Source organism: Cynocephalus volans, chromosome 2 (genome assembly GCF_027409185.1).
Source record: "Cynocephalus volans isolate mCynVol1 chromosome 2, mCynVol1.pri, whole genome shotgun sequence".
Classification (NCBI taxonomy): Eukaryota; Metazoa; Chordata; class Mammalia; order Dermoptera; family Cynocephalidae; genus Cynocephalus; species Cynocephalus volans.
Window position 1 is genome coordinate 157,613,570 of NC_084461.1, and position 19,731 is coordinate 157,633,300.

The window sequence follows — 19,731 nt, forward strand, 5'->3', positions numbered from 1 at the left end:
CACCTTGAACTCACCGGGTATCTCCGGACGAGTCTTTAAGCCGCCTCTGGCTTCATCCGCCCCAGCTCTTCTACTTTGGAGACTGAGAATTCCTAGTTATTTGAGGGCCTCCACTACCCCCAACTCCTCCGACCCAGTCGGGTTGAAGTCGCATCCTGGTCTGGGACCCCAGTGATGGTTGGAATCCACCCGGATCCAAACGATCGCAGTGCCCGTGCAGCAAGAAGCGTCTGTGAAAGGTCCAGGAAAGCTGGCTATGGATCAAAAGTTGAAAACTGGTGGCTGTAGCCAAATAGAGCTCCATTATACCTGTTAATGCTATTTCAATAAATAATTTAGCTATCAATATTTTAAAAATCAGAATACTTAAATTCACATTAGAAATCCAGATTTCCGGTTTTTCACGAAAAATTGGAAGATCTAGGCCTATGTTATCATAAGACAACAATGCGCTGGAGCTGAATGGGAATGGGACCGCCTCTACAAACGCCTTCCTCTTCTAGGCTAGTCTGGCCACTAATTTACAGCACTTGCCTGTCCCCTCTATACATCTGAATTAATGACTCCTGTTACATACATACAGCCTATACATACACAAGGTGGAATGTTGGTTGGTTGCTTCTGTATTTTATTTTAAGAAGCTGCCCTCTTAAATGAATGAATTTATTCAGGATTGAGTGCTGAGACATCTTTTCTGAGTCATATATTTTTAATTAGTTATTTTATTATTAAAGTAATATGTTCTGTGTGTATGTATAAATATATATATCTATAAAGAGAACAGACATGTACACCAAAAGTCCTCTGCCTCTCCCCTCCCAAGGGGTGTACCCTTCCAGAGATTTATCTATACCTATGCAAACAAGAACATGTACATTCCACTGGACCTCCATGAAGGCTGGGATTTTTGTCAGCTATGGTCACTACTGAATCCCCAGCACCTAGAAAAATGCTTAGCACATAGGAGGTGATTAATAAGTAACTGGAGAAAGAATGAATATTTTTTCTAGAACCTAGGATGAGATCATGAAGAATGAGTAGGAGTTTACCACGAAGAGGAAAAGCATCCTCAGCAGAGGGAATAAGAGATGGGAAGCTATGGAGGGATACCTGAAAGTATAAGGAGTACAAGCAGTTTGGAATGGCTGAGAAAGGGGTGGGGGTGGGAGCACGTGCAGTTTGGCTGAAGCCAAAACTTGAAAGGCCTTCAATTCTCAGCTAAGGAACATGGCCTTTCCCAGAACTCAGTTTGACGATTTTAAGCATAGGAATAACTAATGTGGATTTCTTTGGCTACAGTGAGAAGAGATTGGAGAGGGTAACAGGGTGGCTGAATTCATTATGAACAGATGAGAGAGGGCAAGGAGGTCTCCACAGGGAGGACGATCAGAAGTCCCAGCTGGAAATGACATCAATCACTGATCCCCTACGGGAAGCCAGGGAAAGAGAAGTTGAGAACAGTGTCCCGTGGGGTGGAGGTACTTCACTACTCTCACGGAGTAGAGATAACTAGATAAGGGCAAAGAGATGGGAAGTCCGAGGGTCGGCTAGTGTCCCTGTGGTAAAGATGTGATCAGAGCTGGAATGGTCATCCATGGTGGAGAAGTGGGGAAAGGGATTTCTGCAGCAGCAGGAAAGAATGAACTTAGCAGGGGGTCCTAGGCAGAGCTTGTGACTGGGCATTCAGGAGGAAGATTAGCTGTTGGCACCTGGGCTGATGGTGGCTCAGGTCCAGCTCCTGCACCCCAAGCACATTCACAGGTTAGCAGATCTCTAACACGACATATATTCTTAGGCAACTCCCATCTCTCTGAGCCTGTTTCCTGATCTGTAAAATGGGAATAATGAGCACCACTCACAAAGTGGTTGTAAGAATCAAATGAAGTCATGTTGGGAGAGCACCCTGTAAACTGTAAAACATCCTGTGAAGCCGAGGTCTGGATCCATGGCACAGGTGACAGGCAGTCTCTGCTCACATCATATACCCTACAGTAGCCCCCATATAGGCATGCTGACACAGTCACACTCCTTATTAAGACTGCCACTGGCAATGCTCCAGGTGTAAAAGTACCCCCCCACCCCCACCCTTTACACACATCTAGTCTGACTGAATCCCTCTGTCTGGGGAGCCTGAAGCAAGGTGTCTGGAGAGAGTTGAGTCAGGGTTGAGAGAAGAGGTATATTAGCTAGAGTAATGCTAGCTGCTATGACAAATAGACCTTAATGTGTATAATGACTTGAAGAAGTTTATTTCTTGCTCACATAACTGATGCTGGCATACCAGATTGATGAGTGGGTTGATGGGTGGCTTGCCTACATGGAACCCTGGCTCCCTCTTTCTTGTGGCTCCACAATCCCCTAGGGCCTCATTGTCTTCTGTACCCAGCCAGCTAAAGAAGAAAGAGTGTTTAGTGCACACACCTACTTCTTCAAAGCCTTGGCCCAGAAACAGTGCACATCATCTCACTCATAGGCAATCAGTGGGAACTAGTCACATGGCCACACCTTTCTGCAGGGGAGCCTGGGAAATTCATTTCAGCCATGTGCCAGGAGGAAGAGGGCATGAATTTGTGGTGAAGAAGAAGCACCCGATTTTTGCCACTGAAGGGTTCAGATCACAGCCCTAGAAGGGGGCAGTGGGACAGAGTGTAGACTATGGAGAAGGGGATATTGCCTTGTCCCTATAGGAAGAGTAGCCCACACCAGAATAGTGGGTGACTTGAGGACTCTAAATAAACCCACACTTTGAGTAAAATATAAGTTCTTGTTGTAGGGACGTGCACATGCAAGGAAGAGATAAACTGGGCTGGCCGGTTAGCTCAATTGATTAGAGCACAGCCTTATAACACCAAGGTCATGACTTTGGATCGCCATACCAACCAGATGCCAAAAAAAAAAAGAAAGAAAGAAAAGAAGTAAAGAATATGAGTTCATCTGGGGCTGGGTCGGAGCTGAGAGGGCAGGGTGCCACCTTTCAGCTGGCATTACTTAGTATGAACTGAATGTTTGTGTCCCCCCCAAATTCATATGTTGAAACACTAAACCCTGATGTGATGGTATTTGGAGATGGGTAATTAGGTCATGGGGGTGGTGGCTTATGATGGGATTAGTGCCCTTATAAGAAGAGATAGGAGAGAGTTCGCTTCCTTTCTCTCTGCTCTCTTCCTTTCTCTCTGCTCTGTGCAAGGACACAGCAAGAAGACAGTCGTCTGCAAACCAGGAAGAGGGAACTCACCAGATCTGCTGATGCCATGATCTTGGACATTCCAGCCTCCAGAACTATGAGAAATAAATTTTTGTTATTTAAGCCACCCAGTCTATGGTATTTCTGTCATAGCAGCCTGAGCCAAGACAGTCCTACACCAAGGCGGGATTTCTATGTGAGTAATTATGAATGCATACATGTCTGTGGGCATAGATGTCCCTGATCCATTCCCCTACGCAGGTAGGTAAGCATGTGCTTACCTGGTTGCACATGTCACTGGGGTGTCTGAGTACACACGTGCCTATGTGTAAGTGTGCCTGTCACATGCACCTATCCAAGGGTCTGTGCATGCATATTACTGAACGCCTAGGTGCCCCTTATGAGGGAGAGCCTATGTGTTTATGACATGGACACCTGAATGATCTGTGTGTCCATAGCCATGCCTACAAGTTGTCCATCTGTATACACACCTGGCACATGCATGGGAGGACAGCCTGTAGGTGTCTAGGGATAGGGGCAGTAACTCTGCACATGCACACCTGTCTGGGGGAGGGGTGCTGAGTGTGCACATGCCTGGCATGCAGTAGGTATGAGATAAGTGTGTGCTGAGTCAAATACATACGTGTGTGGCTACACAGGTCCCACTGCACAGGTCTGCATGTCCATGCCTGTGGACAACCTGTCAGGGTGTACAAAGGTGCCTAGGTATGTTTGCATTCACTTCTGTGTGCCCAGACATGACCTTGGAGCTCCCTGGGCTGGGCCAAACCAGGCTGGGCTCCTCGCTGGGCACATGGAGGCCTCTGCTGAATACTGGTTCCTGCGTGGGGTGCTGCCAAGGGTGCGTTGGCGGCGTGTGTGTGCGTGAACGTGTGTGTACGTGTGTAGGAAGAGGCATTCGCTCTCTTAGACCTTGCTTCTTTCTGTGGTTTGGTTTCTATAGAGACACTTCCTGTGGCAGAGAAAAGAGGTAGTGAGCTGGTGTTTCAGGATGTGAGGGCCCGCAGGAGCAAGCCGCTCTCTCTGCTGCCTGCCCGCCACCGTGCAAGCTCTGGCCGGCACTGCTCACAGTCCCCATGGTGGGCGGCCCCCGCAGCAGGGACCCGTGATCGGCGGCAGCATGCCAGGGAAACCCAAGCACCTGGGTGTCCCCAACGGGCGCATGGTGAGTGTGGGCTCCTGGCCAGGGCCACCAGGAGGGGGTGGGTGCACCCAGGGTGGAGTGCAGGAGGCGCACCCAGCAGGGCCAGGCAAGAGCCCACAGGCTGCCAGCGGTCAAGAGAAGTTGGGTACAGAAAGTAGGAGGCAGTGGGACCTGGTGTCCTCACCCCAGGACCCTTCCAGATGTCTCTACTCAGAGCCTGGTGCAACCCTAGGGATGAGACCAGAGCAGAGCAGACATGGGATTATGGTCCAGCCCCCACTGCTCTCTCACTTGCTACTGCAGCTAGCCTCATCTCGGGCTGCCTGCATCTAGGGGAACAGGGAGGCCTGGCGCGCCCCCTGCCCTGACCCACCCCCACGGTGGCCCAAGCCCTGACACCTCACTCTGCCTCAGCTCTCCCCTCCTCACCCCATGCCCTAGGTGCCCAAGGTCAGGCTAGGGGCAGCCCTCGCTGGGTCACTGCCCTCTAGTCAGATCTGCTCCGGAGGCTTCCTGCCAGAACTAGCATTCTTTGGGTAGCCTGGGATTGGTCAGCAGGGTCAGGCCAGGTTGATGCAGCTTCTGCCTATTCTATCCCTGGGCTTCCAGGAAGGGCGGGGGTAGCTGAGCACTAGGAGGTCCCTGGCTGCAGCTGCCCCACCCCCTACACTCTCCCTTGGCTGCTTAGACCTTGGCCAGAGCTGCCCTTGGAGGGTCTGGCTCTTCTTGTCCATTCAGCAGATGGGGCAGGCCTTGCTGGGTCTCCCTCTCCCCCTAGGGTCCCAGCCCACTTGACAGAGCCCCTCCTAACACCCTAGGAAGGCCAGACAGTGTCCTGGCCCCCCACTGGGCTTCAGCCTAGTACTGTGGGACAGACTGCGGTAGGCGGTGGGACCTGGTATCTTCACTCCAAGATCCTTCCAGATGGCCCTGCTCAGAGCCTAGTGTAACCCTGGGGATGAGACCAGAGCAAAGCAGGTTCAGAGAGACCTGGATTCCAGTCCCAGCTCTGTTGTCCCTTACTGGGGGGCCAGGAGGAAGGCCCTCTCTGAACCCCAGTTTCCTCATCCATACAATGAGGAGATTAGAATAGATCTCAAGAGCTTGTTCAGATGATCAAATGGAATGATGAATATGAGCCTTTGACCCATTGTGGGGGCTGCATAAATGTCAGCCCAATGTCCCCTCTTCAAGGATCTCCTGCCTCATGAATAAGCCAAGCCACCCCCTATCCCCACTCCTGCTTCCTAATTTCTATCTGTCCTTCTCCCAGCATCTCTTTCCAGCTCCAGGGTAGCTGGGTGGGAGAGAAGAAAATCCTCCAAAGCTGGCTCAGCCCCCCATCTCACTGTCTCTACCACCAACCCAGCTTTGAAAGTTTAGGAAGAACCCACCTGCCTTGCACCACCCCAGAGGCATGACGCTTGGCTCGCACCCCCTGGGTGTCTAGGCCACGAAGCCAAGGAGGAGCAGCCCCACACCCACCCTGGAAAGGCAGCTGAATCAATGCTTCTGGAACAGTGCCCAGAACTTCAGGGCAGCTGAGGGGTCCTGGAGACAGACCCAGTCTCTAGCCCTCCTGGGTCAGCTTGTGGCTTCTCTACCCAAAAGGCATTCAGAGTAGGGAGGGGCCCCCAGCTCTGCCTCTAGTCCCATTGAGCCCAAGGATGCCCTGGCTCCACTCAGCAACTGTCACACACGGGTTAATCTTTGCCCTTCCTGGGCCAGTTCTGAACTCTCTGTGCCACCTCTTGGAATCTCAAGGGTCACAGATTGGCTGCTCGCTGGTCACTGGGCAGCTTTCTGAGGCCATGTTTGGCTGGGACAAGGAGGCATGAGCCAGCATTGGCGTCTGTGGCAGGGATGTGGATGGAGAGGCACCTGCGAGCCAAGTCTGGTTCCTTCCATGAGTTACCTCCCAGAGGAGGCTCAGAGGAGTAAATGCCGTGCCAAGGTCAGCAGCGAGGAGAGGGGTCAGCATTGCACCCCACACAGCCTGGCTCTGGTTCTCTCCCACTTTCCCCTGTCTGTCATTCCCTGCTGAGGCAGCATTAGCTGCTAGCCTCGCCTTTCTGCCACTCCGCTTGTCAGGCAGCAGCAGTGAAACCCATCACTTAGAGATAGCTCCCAGCCCCTCCCAGAGATGTCTTCACACAGCCCCCACTGCCACTTCATGTGTTCACTCACTCATTCATTCAATGACCCCTCCTTAGGGCCTGCTCTGTGCTGCCCCCATCCTACGCACTTAAGACCCAGCCCAATCTTCCCTATCCCCAGCCCTCAAGCAGCTCCCGGTCTAGCAAGGCATAAAAGACATGGGCAAAAATACCAGAGTTCAGGTTTGGGTAAGAGTCATAGGTCAGGGAGAGAGAAAGCTTGAGGGGGACCTGGCAAGGGAGAACCAACTTCTCAACTAACTTTGTGCATCATGGCATAGAACGGTACAGGCACAGGCCTGAATGTGGGAAAACTGGGTTTATGAGCAGGTATGTGGCCCAAGGCGAGGCTGGCAGTTAAGCCGGGAGAGGGGCAGTTATCACATTGTCACTGTCAAGGGGACCCGGTTAGTCTTCCCCTCCTGGCAAGGAGACCTGCGAGGCAAATCCCACATACCTCTCTCTTTTCTTGGTGTCCAGCTCAAGGCCTGTGCTCAAGTTCAGGGTGGCCTTACTGTGGGGCCATGGCTATGGGTCAGCTCCACAGGGCTAGATCACATTGAACCAGCTAACATGGTTCCATATGGACATCCCCAGAGAGAGTCTCACAGCCTCAGTTCTCGCAAGCTGGGATGAAACTAAATAATGGCATAGAATCCCCAACACAGAAGAGGCTCTTTAGATCAGCCCTGCCTTCAAGGCCTAACCCCTCCAGAGGGCACAGTTCAAGAGGAGCCTCCAGACTCTCATCCCCGATCGGCCTTGCACACCTGTGCCCAAGAGCTGAGGCTGAGCTCTCCTGTCCACGCAGGCAGGCAGCTTGGGTGGAGGGTGGGGAGACCTCAGGCTCCAGATTCAGGCGAACTTGGGTTCTAATCTCAGCTGTAGGACTTCTTTGGGCCTCGGTTTGCTCGTCTATAAAACAGCGGTAATGCCGCACAGGATAAAGATGCGAGGATGGAGTGAGAACATGTGTGAGTGCTGCCTGAGAGTGGCTGTCACCCAGTTGGAGCTCACCCTCACCTTGGTATTCTCAGGCACAGCAGCTCCTAAGAAAAAAGTACAGCAAACCGAGGCCCAACCTCGGTCAGGGTGTCACCAGCCGCCACACCCTTCCTCCCCTTTTCTTCCCGTTTTCCCCCATTCACTCACCACTTCTCCTCAAGCAGGCTGAAGCAGGACAAGGCCAGCCCCGCTCAGCACAACTCCCCCAGGCCTGGCAGGTGGGAGGGTCAGAGCCCAGCCAGCGGCACCTGCACCCCCTCTGCCGCGGGTGCTGCTCTGCTTGTGCCGTGCCTGGGCTTTCACTCATGGGACCTCATTCACCCTTCCCAGCAGCCCCAGGAGATTTGGAATGCTGAGCCCCGTGCTATTCAGGGGGGAAACTCAGGCTCAGGGAAAAGAAGTCACTTTCCCCCAAATGGCAGAGCTGGAATTGGGCTCCATCCTCACTCCCTCCCATCTCTAGATTTTTGTCCCTATACCACCTCAGCCCCAGCTATCAGATCAACAACTCGTGGGGCAAGAGAGGTTTGGGATGGAGAACTACAGGTAGCTGACAATGTGGTGCTCACAGGCTGAGCATCCCTGGTGGAGGGGCACAAGGGCCAGGGCCCTGATGGCTGCGTGGGATCACTAGGGCAAGGAGGGTGCTTCTCGGGAGTGATCCAGATTGGTTGACTCCCACCAACCAGGCCTGCCCTCCAGGAGCTAGCAGAGTGGCAGGGGAGAGAGGCCCAGACAGCAGTGAGCATATCTGTGGAGGAAAGGAGGGAGGGATTCAGAGGATCTGATGTTTGGAGATTACTAGTGTCAAAGGGCAGAGGTTGGGGAGCAGTTTGAGGGGATACCCAAGCAGAGAAAATGGCCAAGTGGGAAACAGGAGTGTGTAGGGGTGTGGGGAAAATAGAAAAGTTTGATAAAGTGTAGGGTGGAGGTAAGGGGAGGGAAACAGGTGAGGCTGGAGGAGTTCATTATTCAGGCCCAGGTAGGGTTTTAGCTGTCACCTGGCAACTGCAAGTGCCTCAAGGGGCAGGGAGGGCTCTGAGCAAGGGAGAAGCTGAGTTGCAGCTTCAGGGAAGGACAGAGGAGGGCAGGGCTGGGCAACCTCAGCGGAGGGACAGGGTGAATCAGGATGACTCCCGGAGAACTGCAGGTAGGGCGGTGACAGTGTCTCTGAAAGTCTGGAGACACAGCTGCAGAGCAGGCCAGAGGAGGAAGACCACAGAGCAGGGCGCTGGAAGGTGCACAATGGCGAAACTGCCAGGTTGCAAAGGGACCTTGTGGTCGGGTCGTGAAGGGTTTCAGCTCTCCCTCCTTGCACCTCCTTGCCACCCCCAGGAGCTGGGATTTTCTCCTGTAGCTGTGGGAAGCGCTGACATTCATTGGGGGAGGTGACTGATGATGCAGGTCAGCTGGGGGAGTGCAGAGGGAGGGTGTGTCTGGAGCCAGTTCCATACCCAGCCGTGCTCTGCACAAACTTTCTCCCCTCCTCAGCAACTTCTTATCCCCACGCTCCACATGGTAGACCAAGCTCAGGGAGGAAGCCCAAGGTTGTAAAACTACGAGAAGGAGGGGCTGGGATTTGCATCTGGGTGTGACAGACCCCCAACACCTGTGCTCTTTCCTCTATGGCAGGGGTTGCAAACTCAATGCCCACAGGGTCAGGCACCAAGATTAATACGACAACAATAATAATTGTAACATTTCTTGGATATTTATGAGGGTACTTCAAAAAGTTCATGGAAAAATAGAAGTGAAAGACAATACAAATCTTTCCACGAACTTTTTGAAGCACCCTCATGTTACATGCCAGATAGTGTTCTGAGTTCTTTATAGATATTTAACTCATTTAATCACAGCAACCTTTTGAAGTCAGGACTGTTACTTGCCCCATTTTTAGAGAAGAAGAACCTGAGGCACAGAGAGGTTAAACTCCCTTGTCTGAGGTCACACAGCACAAATTTGACCTCCCAGATTTGAGGCTTCCTCCTACTGCCTCAGCAAGTAATGCATCAAACTAGCCCCAGTGGCCTCTGATTTGAGCGTGAGCCCCTTCTAGGGCAGGCAGTGGCTGCTCAATGCCAGCCAAGGTTGCCATGCCAGGAAGAAGCTCTGTGTAGCTGAAGCCTCGCACTCTTAAAGAGGAAGTAGAAAATAGGTTTTATGGAAAATCTCTTGATTTTAAAACTTAAAAAAATCATGAGGGCCAAGATAATAATAATATTTGACGCATCTGCAGTCCAGGTCTGGCCCACGGATGGCTGCTCTGTGACCTGGGTGCTTCCAGGGTGGGAGTAGGGAGGAGAGGAGATTCCAGCCAGGAGGGCAGAGGAGACTTTCTGGGGAGGGAGATAGTTTGCAGGCCTGTTTCCAGTGAGGATGGAAAAGAGGGACAGGTGGTAGAAGCTCCTGGACAGGGCCTAGTGAAAATGTAGGAGGTGAGAGGGAGGAATTGGGGATGACTCAAGCCCTGGTGTTGGGAGCCCAGGTGATAGGAAGAAAGATGGGATGCAGGGAAGCTGGTTTGGTTCTCTGTTTTGGTGGGGGCAGAGGCTTCCATTTGGGACTGGCTGAATTTGAGGGGCTTGTGGGACATTTGAGGGAAGATGTTAGCAGGAAGTTGACCATGTGCTTTTGGAACTGGGGATATGTGGGTGGGGCAAAGGGCCCAGGACAGAACCAGGGAGGGGTAGAGGCCACTTTGCATGAGAAGATCATGAGGAAGCTGGAGGAGCTGCGGAGAAGGTAGGAGGAGAACCCAGGGAAGCCACTGCGAGAGTCGTTTTGAGAGGAGGGTTTTTCTGTTCTCACTAGTGATTGATTGAGATTCTCACACAAGTCAGGGTTGTGCATTGGGTGGAGGGGGTAGGTAGAAAGGAGTTGGCCTCTACAGTGTGGTCCCTGGACCAGCAGCATCAGCATTGCCTGGAAGCTTGTTAGAAATTGAGAGCCTTGGGCCCCAGCCTGTATCTTCTGAGCCTGAATCTCTGGAGGTGGGGTCCTCCTGGTCACTCCAATGTACACTGAAGTTTGAGAAGCACTGCTCTATACTATAAAATAGCATCCGATGCCTCACCCAAGGTTGGCTGGGACCTAGGGGAGACCTGGGCCCCCAGGGGAAACAGTTGCAATAAGGAGATCACTGGCTACAGAGACCCCTCTCCTTCAAAGGCACAGCAGACATACAGCCCTTACCACACACTGGCCATTCTTCTATATGCTGTAAATCTATTACAGTGATTTGATCTTCACAGCCCCAGGAAGGGCATTACTATTATTAGCATCATCCCCTATTTACAGATGGAGAGAAACAAATTAACTAACTTGGCCAAAGTCACCCAGCTAGTAAGGGCAGAGACAGGATTAAAGTCTGCTCTTACCCACTATGCAATGCTCACCTGGACTCACCCAGAAGGGGCTGGAGAAGGAAGGAAACAGGGTTGACCAGAAGGTACCTGGCATAAGTCCGAGCAAACAGTGGATGGCACATGGTGGAAAGAGAACCAGGGGCAGCCTGAGCTAAACCCCAGCCAAGCAGTGACTGACTGGGGAAGCCCAGCGTGGCTCTCCAGGTGGAGGAGAACACAGTTCCAGCTCCTGGGGGCTGGGCTCAGAAACTGTCCCTTGGGAATCTTTACTACACTCTGCTCTGACTTTCTACCTCGGGTCTCTTGTAGGTTCTGGCTGTCTCAGATGGAGGTAAGTGACAAAATGTGTGAGGAGGCCTGGCGGAGAAGAAAGGAGGAGGGGGTGGAAATGAGCGTACCCACAGAGTGGATGCCTACATGGGGGTGGGCCAGGGTCTGGGAAGGCAGCAAGGCTCACCCCTACCTGTCCATCCCCCTGCAGAGCTGAGCAGCACGGCGGGGCCCCAGGGCCAGGGCGAGGGCCGCGGCAGCTCCCTCAGCATCCACAGTCTCCCCAGTGGCCCCAGCAGCCCCTTTCCCACCGAGGAGCAGCCTGTGGCCAGCTGGGCCCTGTCCTTCGAGCGGCTGCTGCAGGACCCGCTGGGCCTGGCTTACTTCACTGTAAGCCCTGGGGTGGGGTGGGGAGGGCAGATGGCAGAGGCCACCACAGCGGGGAGGAGCAGGGGGCACGGGAGAGGGCGTGGATGGAGCTTCAGGCTGGCCAGAGTGGGGCTCCTCCGGCAGCTCCCTCTTCCAGCCCTTCTTTGGCACCCGCTTCCTCTTCTCCCAGCTGGGAACTCTTCTTCCTTCTCTCTGTCCTCGTCTCTGCCTCTCATTTTCTCTCTGTGCCTCCGGATCTGGTTCCATCTGTCTGTCTGGCCCTATCTGTCTGGCTTTGTCTCTCGGCCCTGTGTCTGTCTCTTGGACGATATCTCCTGATTCGCTCCCGGTGTCTCTGACTGCCTCCCCCTTTTTCCCCTCTCAGGAGTTCCTGAAGATGGAGTTCAGCGCGGAGAACGTGACTTTCTGGAAGGCCTGCGAGCGCTTTCAGCAGATCCCGGCCAGCGACACCCAGCAGGTGGGGGTAGGGGGACTTGGGGCAGAGGGGTGAGGACGAGGGTTTGGGCCCTGCCCCCTGACCCTCTCCTCCCCTCCCTCCTCAGCTAGCTCAGGAGGCCCGCAGTATCTATCAGGAGTTCCTGTCCAGCCAGGCGCTGAGCCCCGTGAACATCGACCGGCAGGCCTGGCTCGGCGAGGAGGTTCTGGCCGAGCCCCGGCCAGATATGTTTCGCGCCCAGCAGCTTCAGGTGAGCCGCCTCAGGGGGCGCGGCCTGGGATGAGAGGGAGTGACCTTGGGAGGGAGAGAACTAGAGCAGGGGCGGGGTCAGATCCCGGCGCCAAGTCTGAGCCGCCAAGTGCTGGCGTAAATTTGGGTGCGCGGACAGAGCCCAACGCAGGGGCAGGGCGGGGGCCAGAGGGCGGTACCGAGGCTGAGCTAGGGGGCAGGGCCAGGGGTGGGGGCGGGGTCCGGACCCTGGAGGTGACCATCAGAAACAGGGGTGGAGGGGGCTGGGGGCTCCCTCGGTTGGGGGCGGGGCCCGCGTCCCCCGCGCACCTCCCGGCTCACCGCGCCCGCGCTTGCCCCTCAGATCTTCAACCTGATGAAGTTCGACAGCTATGCGCGCTTCGTCAAGTCCCCGCTGTACCGCGAGTGCCTCCTGGCCGAGGCCGAGGGGCGCCCCCTGCGCGAACCTGGCTCCTCGCGCCTCGGCAGCCCTGACGCCACAAGGAAGGTGCGGAGGAGGGGCCGTAGTAGGCAGGGGGCCCTGCAGGACCGTATGCAGGAGGGGACGCTCCCGGATGCAGATCTACTGGGGTGTGCCCGAGGTCTGCATGCGGGCTAGGGCCCAGCCCGGTGCCAGCGCTTTCCCTATACCCACAGAAGCCGAAGCTGAAGCCTGGGAAGTCGCTGCCGCTGGGCGTGGAGGAGTTGGGGCAGCTGCCGCCTGCTGAGGGTCCTGGGGGCCGCCTGCTCCGCAAGTCCTTCCGCAGGGGTGAGGGCAGGAGCGGGCCATAGAGTTGAGGGAGGGCTGGGAGCTGAGGTAAGCTTTGGGAACGCCCCCTTCCTCCTTCTGGGCCCACAGTCTGTAAGCCTGTGAAAACCGAAATGCAGGTCCCTGTGGCCACCACATTCCCCTGGGTACTTCGGTTCCCAGGCTAGACCCTAGAAGTTTGGGAAGCCTTCCCGGTAGCGACGCTATCGGGGACCCAAGCCACATTGGAGCCCTGAAGGATGGTCTCAAACAAGGTCCACCAGGTGGAGAAGAGGCCTCGGCAGAGGGATGGGTGAGGGGAGGAGGGGCTGTTGGCGTTCACTGCTCCCTCTGCCCTAGAGCTGGCCGGGGCAGCCACAAACTCCGCCTTGCGCCGAGAGTCTCAGGGCTCTCTCAACTCCTCCGCTAGTCTGGACCTCGGCTTCCTCGCCTTCGTCAGCAGCAAATCTGAGGTGAGCCGACTGCAGAGGGAGAGGAGATGCGTTATGGGCTAGGGCCACTACTCAGGCCCCTTTACACTGTCTCCGTCATTCCCAGTCTCCATCCCCACTTCCATCTCCCAGCTTGCTCTGCACGGCCAACCCCTCAGCCTCCTTGCTTTTCTTCCTGTCCTCACTACATTGGGTCCCCACGCATGTGACAGGTTCATATCCTTGGTCAGCAGATATGTGCACATGTGTGGGTGCCCAGATGTACACAATCTGAGTGTGGGGGTCAGTGGGTGGACCTGTCTGTAGGTGCCCATACGCCTGGGTGTGCCTACAGGTGTTCCTGTAGGAGGATGTATCTTTGCCTGCCTGCAGGTGTGCCCTTGGACATAGGTGTGCATGTCTGAGCCCTGAGCTTACCTGTCTGTGTACCTGTCTGCACGTCCTTGCATGTGTACGCATAACCTCCCCCCAGAGCCACCGGAAGAGTCTTGGGAGCACGGAGAGTGAGAGCGAAAACCGGCCCGGGAAGTACTGCTGCGTGTACCTGCCAGATGGCACAGCCTCCTTGGCCCTGGTCCGATCCGGCCTCACCATCCGCGACATGCTGGCAGGCATCTGTGAGAAACGAGGCCTCTCTCTACCTGACATCAAGGTCTACCTGATGGGCAATGAACAGGTGTGAACCTGGCCTGACCCCAACTTTAACCTTCCTGATCTTGAACCCAACTCTATTCCTAATTCCAACCCCATCCCCTATCATCACCTCCTTCCTAACTCCAACTCTTACCACAAACCTACCCCATCCCCATTCCCAACTCCAAACCAACCCCAGCACCTACTCCTCACTCAAATTTAGACATCCACCCATCCCTCACCCCATATCCATCCTGGTTTCCAGCTTCATCCATCATCCTACTGTGATGTTCTCTGGGAGGTATAGTGGGGAGAACCGCTGCTGGAGCTGGATATTTTTCCCCTCCATCACTCCCAGAATTCCGATTGCCATCCCTGCAGACCCATCCTGAAATGGCCATTTTGGGGGAGCCCTCACCTCCTCTGCCACTAGGAGCACCCAACTGCTCCTAACCAATCAACAGCTTTTCTTAAGGTGCCAACTAGCATTCAGCTTTAAAGAGTCTAGGGAAAACTCACTTTAAACTAAACCACCAATAATGGAGATCTAAAGGAAGAATGCTACATTCTGGAGGGACTGTCAGGATTTCATTCACTTAGTAGACAAGTCTAGGTGGCTGGGTAAAGGGACCTCCACCTGGGCTCTGTCCTCCAGGCCCATAAGCTGGAATTGAGCCAGGCGGGATGTGATCAGGGAAGAGTCAAACTTCAGAGTCTCTTGGGGGAAGGTAGGCATTTCTGGCTGGTGCCTGGAAGGCTGCATGGAAGAGGCAGCAGTTGATGAGGATGTGGAGGAGTTAGCCTGGCAGAGCTGTGGGGGAAGACATTCCAGGCAGAGGGAACAGCTTAAGCAAAGGTCTGGAAGGTGGGTACATGCAGGGCATATTCAGGGGCCAGGAGCTTGGGGGTGCCGGGGCAGCAGTGGGACGCAGTCTGCCCGTTCCCTCAGGCCTCCAGAGCGCAGCCAACAGCTCAGATGGGCTCTCATGCCTGCTAAATATAACTTCACCACCCACACTCCACCTGTCCCTGCAGCACAGCACACGCCTACTGCCTGGGAGAGGCTTGCTTCGCCCCCACTCCTGGGCTGGCACAGGCAGTGGGACCTCTGGGGTGGTAATCACTACAGTTACTGTTTATGTACATACTGTGTGCCGGGCACTGTGCCAGATGCTTCACATCCTCTGGCTTCACAGTAGCCTTGTGTGGGGGAGGGGGGCTTTTTACAATGAGGAGACAAGTGTCCTTAGTAGGAGGAGCTGGAGAGAAGTGGACAAATGTCAAAAGGAGGACAAAGCCTGGGTGGCTGATCAAAGGTGGGTGGTGAGGGTGGAAATGCATCCGGCTGGTCTGGTTGTGTTTCACATGCCTGAAGGACAAGGGGGCAGCTGTCCGGGAGGCAGATCCTGACCTGCCCCAGGAAGAGTGGGTCAATGATCTGGGACCTAAGCCTGCCCCTTACCAAAGTAGTCCCATTACCGTTTCATGTACACCGCACGTTTCTGTAACCCTGGTCCTTTCCCAGCCTGTGTCCAGCATTCTTGCCACTCTTCTCTCCGGCATTGGCTTTACCGGGCTCCAACTCCAGCCTGGTCCCTTACCTCATTGCTCCCCTACGGCTCTCCCACCCATCCGCCCTTCCTACAGGGCGCCCCAACCGCAGCCACTGGAGGAAGTGAGGGTGGTTCTCTCGGACCCTGGGGGATGGCTTGGAGTGGGGGAAGAACTCTTAGACCCTTCCTGGTGTCCACAGAAGGCCTTGGTCCTAGATCAGGACTGCACCGTGCTGGCGGATCAGGAAGTGCGGCTGGAGAACAGGATCACCTTTGAGTGAGTGTCCCCCGCCAGGCTGGGTTCCGGGTCTCAATACTAACTTCCGGCACTGTTCTGGCTACTAGTTTTCCCCAGACCCTGACCCTCATGTTAACCCCGTCCCCAGACTAAAGCCCCATCCCAAACCAATCCCGCCCTCCCCCGTTCAAGCTCCATCGCCTCTCGGGCCTGTCCTGGGGTGAGCTGGGGGAAAGAGGGGCGGGCTCTCCGCCCTTCCGCAGCCCGAGGGTCCCGCGCAGGCTCGAGTTGGCGGCGCTGGAGCGCGTGGTGCGGATCTCGGCCAAGCCCACCAAGCGACTGCAGGAGGCGCTGCAGCCTATCCTGGCCAAGCATGGCCTGACCTCTCAACAGGTGGCTCTGCACCGGGTGAGCTGCAGGGCAGAGGGGCAGGAGGGCGTGGAGCGCGGGGAGCCGGCTGCTTGTCCCACGGGCTGCTGACCTCTCCCCGCAGGCAGGCGAGAAGCAGCCACTGGATCTGGAGAAGCTAGTGAGCTCGGTAGCGGCCCAGAGACTGGTTTTGCACACTCTTCCAGGTAGGGGATGTTGGCCCCAGGGCTTGATCTTTGGGAAGGCTCTGGCACCGGAGGAAGGGGGTCGTATGCTAACACGAACGGTGGGGCTTTCTGCCTCAGGTGCGAAGATCCCCGAAGCCAGCGACAAATCCCCCTGCTGCAGCCAGGTGAGCGAGAGCTCCTGCGCGCCCTCGTCCACCCTCTGCTTCTCACCTTTTGATTGTGGCTCTGACCTCACATTCTTTCAGGGCTGCCCTAGAACCCAGTACAAGGTCGCCCATCCCCCTTCACCACCCCCCAATTCGCTGGTGGAGGTGCCCAGTAGTGCCACTGGGAAGCGGCAGACCTGTGACATTGAAGGTACATTGACGGGTGGGTGGGTAGGGGCTGGGGACCAGAGGGACTAGGGCAGTGGGGATGGGGACCATTGAGGGTGGTATCAGAGAGGCTTGAGCTGAGGCAGGGGTCTGAGTGCCACTGCGGCTGGAACAGGAGGACTGGGGGCCATTAGAGCTGGGGGAACAGAGGGGCTGGCATGGGGGCCAGGGACCATTGGAGCCAGGATCAGGGAGGTTGTGGCCCTAGTAAGGCAGCAGGACTGTGGTGGGCCCTCTGACTCTGTGGCTGTCCCCAGGCCTGGTGGAGCTGCTGAACCGGGTGCAGAGCAGTGGGGCCCATGACCAGAGAGGCCTTCTGCGAAAAGAGGACCTGGTGCTTCCAGAATTTCTGCAGCTGCCTGCCCAAGGGCCGAGCTCCCAGGAGGCCCCACCACAGACTGAATCTACAGCCCCTCCCAGAGGGGGGCCCTCAAACACCAGTGCCCACCTGGCCCTCTGACAGCTGGCTAACAGTCTGGGCCAGCTGCATGGTGCCTGGCGGGCCAAGCATGCCATGGGTCCGCTCTGCATGCCCTGTCTGTGTCCCTGGCCTCTTTCTGCCATGGGCAGGCCCGCAGGAAGAGCCGCGAGGAGACTTATTCACAAGGGGACTCAGAGGGGCCACATTCCACAGCTGTCACCACCTGGTTCATCACATGCTCACCCACCCATCCCTTGCAGCTAGGCCATGAGGTGTGGGGGAGATAGGCCTAGCCACTTGGTGCAGGCGTGCCCAACACGGAGGGGTGGCCCTGGCAGTGCCAGCCTCTGCAGCCTGTGCCAAGCTTCAGCAAGGGGCAGGAGAAGGGGCTGGCCCCTCCTCAGGGAGCTGGTGTGAGTAAGGCCTGGGGGTGCAGGCTGGCTGCTCCTCTCTCCATCCACATAGACTCTACTGTACATATGGACTTTGCAGTTGGCTTAGGGCAGCTGGGTTTGTCCTGGATGTTTATATTGTTATAATAATAATTAATATTATTCTGCCATGAGGTGTGTTCCTTGTGTGCCAGTCTGCCCTGTGTCATCCCCACAATAAACCACACTGCCTTTGTCACCAAGGTCAGTGCCAGGAAGCTCTTGGGGACCTCAGGATGTGCCTCCTAACTTCCTGTTTTCAGAACCTTTCTTCCTGACTGCACAGAATACCGGGGGTGGGGAGTGCATGAGAGAGAGAAAGTGACAGAGAAGGACAGAGAGAGAGGAAGAACTCTCCGGGGACCTGTGCCTCTGCTATCATCCTGCTATTCCTCCGTCTCTGTGGATCTGAGCACATTATTCCAGATGCTGTTCTCTGCTTCTGTTGGGCACTGATTGTATCTCGGCACACATAACTGGGGCTCCCTCAGATGCATCTAAGGCCTATGTGAGAGACACTGGATGTTGTGGCAGGGACAGATTCTCACCCTTTCCTGCTTTGGCTGGGTGGTCTTCCCTGTCTCCAGACAGCCAGGGAAGCCCAGACCCCACACAAGGAGGGGAAACAGGGAGTATCTCCCAGAAGGAGGGCCCCAGCCTTCGGGAAGAGAAGCCAGAATCAGTCCCAGCCAAGAGAGGTAAGTGCTGCGACAGACAGAGGAAGCAAGGGGATGTGGGAGCATCCAGAAGGCCCCTGAGGAGGTGAGGGGATCTCCTGACTGCCTCAAACAGGTCAAGTTCTCTTCCCCCCTATGGGTCTTGCACTTGCTGCCCCCTCTGCCAGGAACTCCCCCTACCTGCCTCCTTCCCATCTAACTGGCTCTTCCTCATCCTTGAGATCTGTGAGAGACATCAGTGGGGTTTGCTGGCCACCCTGCCTTTCTTCCCTGAGTGGACTTCAGGCCTCTGCCCCCTCAGCCCATTTTGCTCTGCTGGCTTAACCAGGCCCCCAGCTGCTGGGTGGGCAGATGACCCAGTTCTGGCCAGTCAGAATTCTCCACTCCCCTGGCCTGTCAGAGTCTGGTTCAGGGATGGTCCTCTATCCCCAGTTGTTCCAATCAGAATCTCAGTCCTGGCCGTTTTTTTCCATTTCCTGGGGATTTGTAGAAAGGACTTTCAGGGAGAGAACCTGCATTCGAATGAAGCCAACCCAGTAGAGCAGGACTGACAAAGAAGGAGATTTCCAACGAAACTCAGCCATGCCTGTAGTCAAGCACCCTAGACTTTCTCCTTATGCAAGTGAATGAACTCTTTCTGGGTGTGTGTGCTTACTGTGAGTTGGGCTTCTGAGACCTGCAGCCACAAAAGTCCTGCTTCATTGACGATCTCGGCTTAAACACTTCAGAGGATCCTTCCTTAATCACCTTATAGGAAGGACGCCCCAACTTTGTTCTCTATCATTCCATTTAGTTTTCTTCCTTCACAGCACTTATCACACTCTGCAGTTATCTTGTTTACTTATTTATACTCGTGTATTGACAATATGATGTCAGTGCCCTGATGGTTGGGACCTCGTCCATCTTATATACCACTTTATCTCCTTGGCCTGGTGAGCTGAGAAATGATGCCACAGTCTCAGATAGTCTCAGCAAAGGATGAAGGGTCAGAGGGTCATTGGGGGTCCTGGCAGGGACTGCATAGCACCCGGGTCACGCTGTGGGGCCAGGGAGACAACCTATGTCCTTTCCCCAACCAGCCACAGAACTTCCTTCATACTTCCAGGGACCTGGGGCTTCTCCCTTGTGGGAGGAGACACTCCTCCATGTTCTTCAGAATACAGAGGTGGAAGCACCAGGTGAGAGATGGGCTATCTCCCCAAAGTTGGCAGATCCTGCAGGCCAAGGCCACCCTTCACCCAACCCTGCACCTCTGCAGACCCAGCAATGATGCCTGTTACTGTCAGTCACCAACAAGAATCCGCCAGGAGAAAGGATGTAGTGGGCCAGGTGGAGAGCCCCCATAGAGGCCAGCCTTTGCAGGGGGGTAATTCACATTTACTGAGGTACCCAAGTCAGATCCACTCCATCTTTTATCTTATTTTCGTTTTCAAAACAAAACTACCAGG

At 55.1% G+C, this 19,731-nt stretch overlaps 1 protein-coding gene across 3 annotated transcripts; it reads left to right on the top strand.

Moving 5' to 3' along the window:
- Window positions 1–4,325: 4,325 nt before the first annotated feature.
- RGS14 (regulator of G protein signaling 14) lies at window positions 4,326–17,734 on the top strand. Of its 3 annotated transcripts, none has more exons than XM_063086277.1 (15): window positions 4,326–4,370; window positions 11,185–11,206; window positions 11,357–11,535; window positions 11,900–11,992; window positions 12,078–12,221; window positions 12,564–12,707; window positions 12,857–12,968; window positions 13,308–13,420; window positions 13,872–14,075; window positions 15,786–15,862; window positions 16,105–16,231; window positions 16,317–16,398; window positions 16,498–16,544; window positions 16,626–16,737; window positions 17,012–17,734. In XM_063086277.1, exons 1-15 carry the CDS (start codon window positions 4,326–4,328, stop codon window positions 17,212–17,214), a joined length of 1,704 nt encoding a protein of 567 aa, XP_062942347.1. In that variant the 3' UTR covers window positions 17,215–17,734. The 3 variants fall into 3 exon arrangements, with proteins under 3 accessions (XP_062942347.1, XP_062942349.1, XP_062942350.1); XM_063086279.1 differs by having other exon boundaries at window positions 15,789–15,862; XM_063086280.1 differs by lacking the exon at window positions 16,626–16,737 and having other exon boundaries at window positions 17,012–17,124.
- The last annotated feature ends 1,997 nt before the right edge of the window (window positions 17,735–19,731 follow it).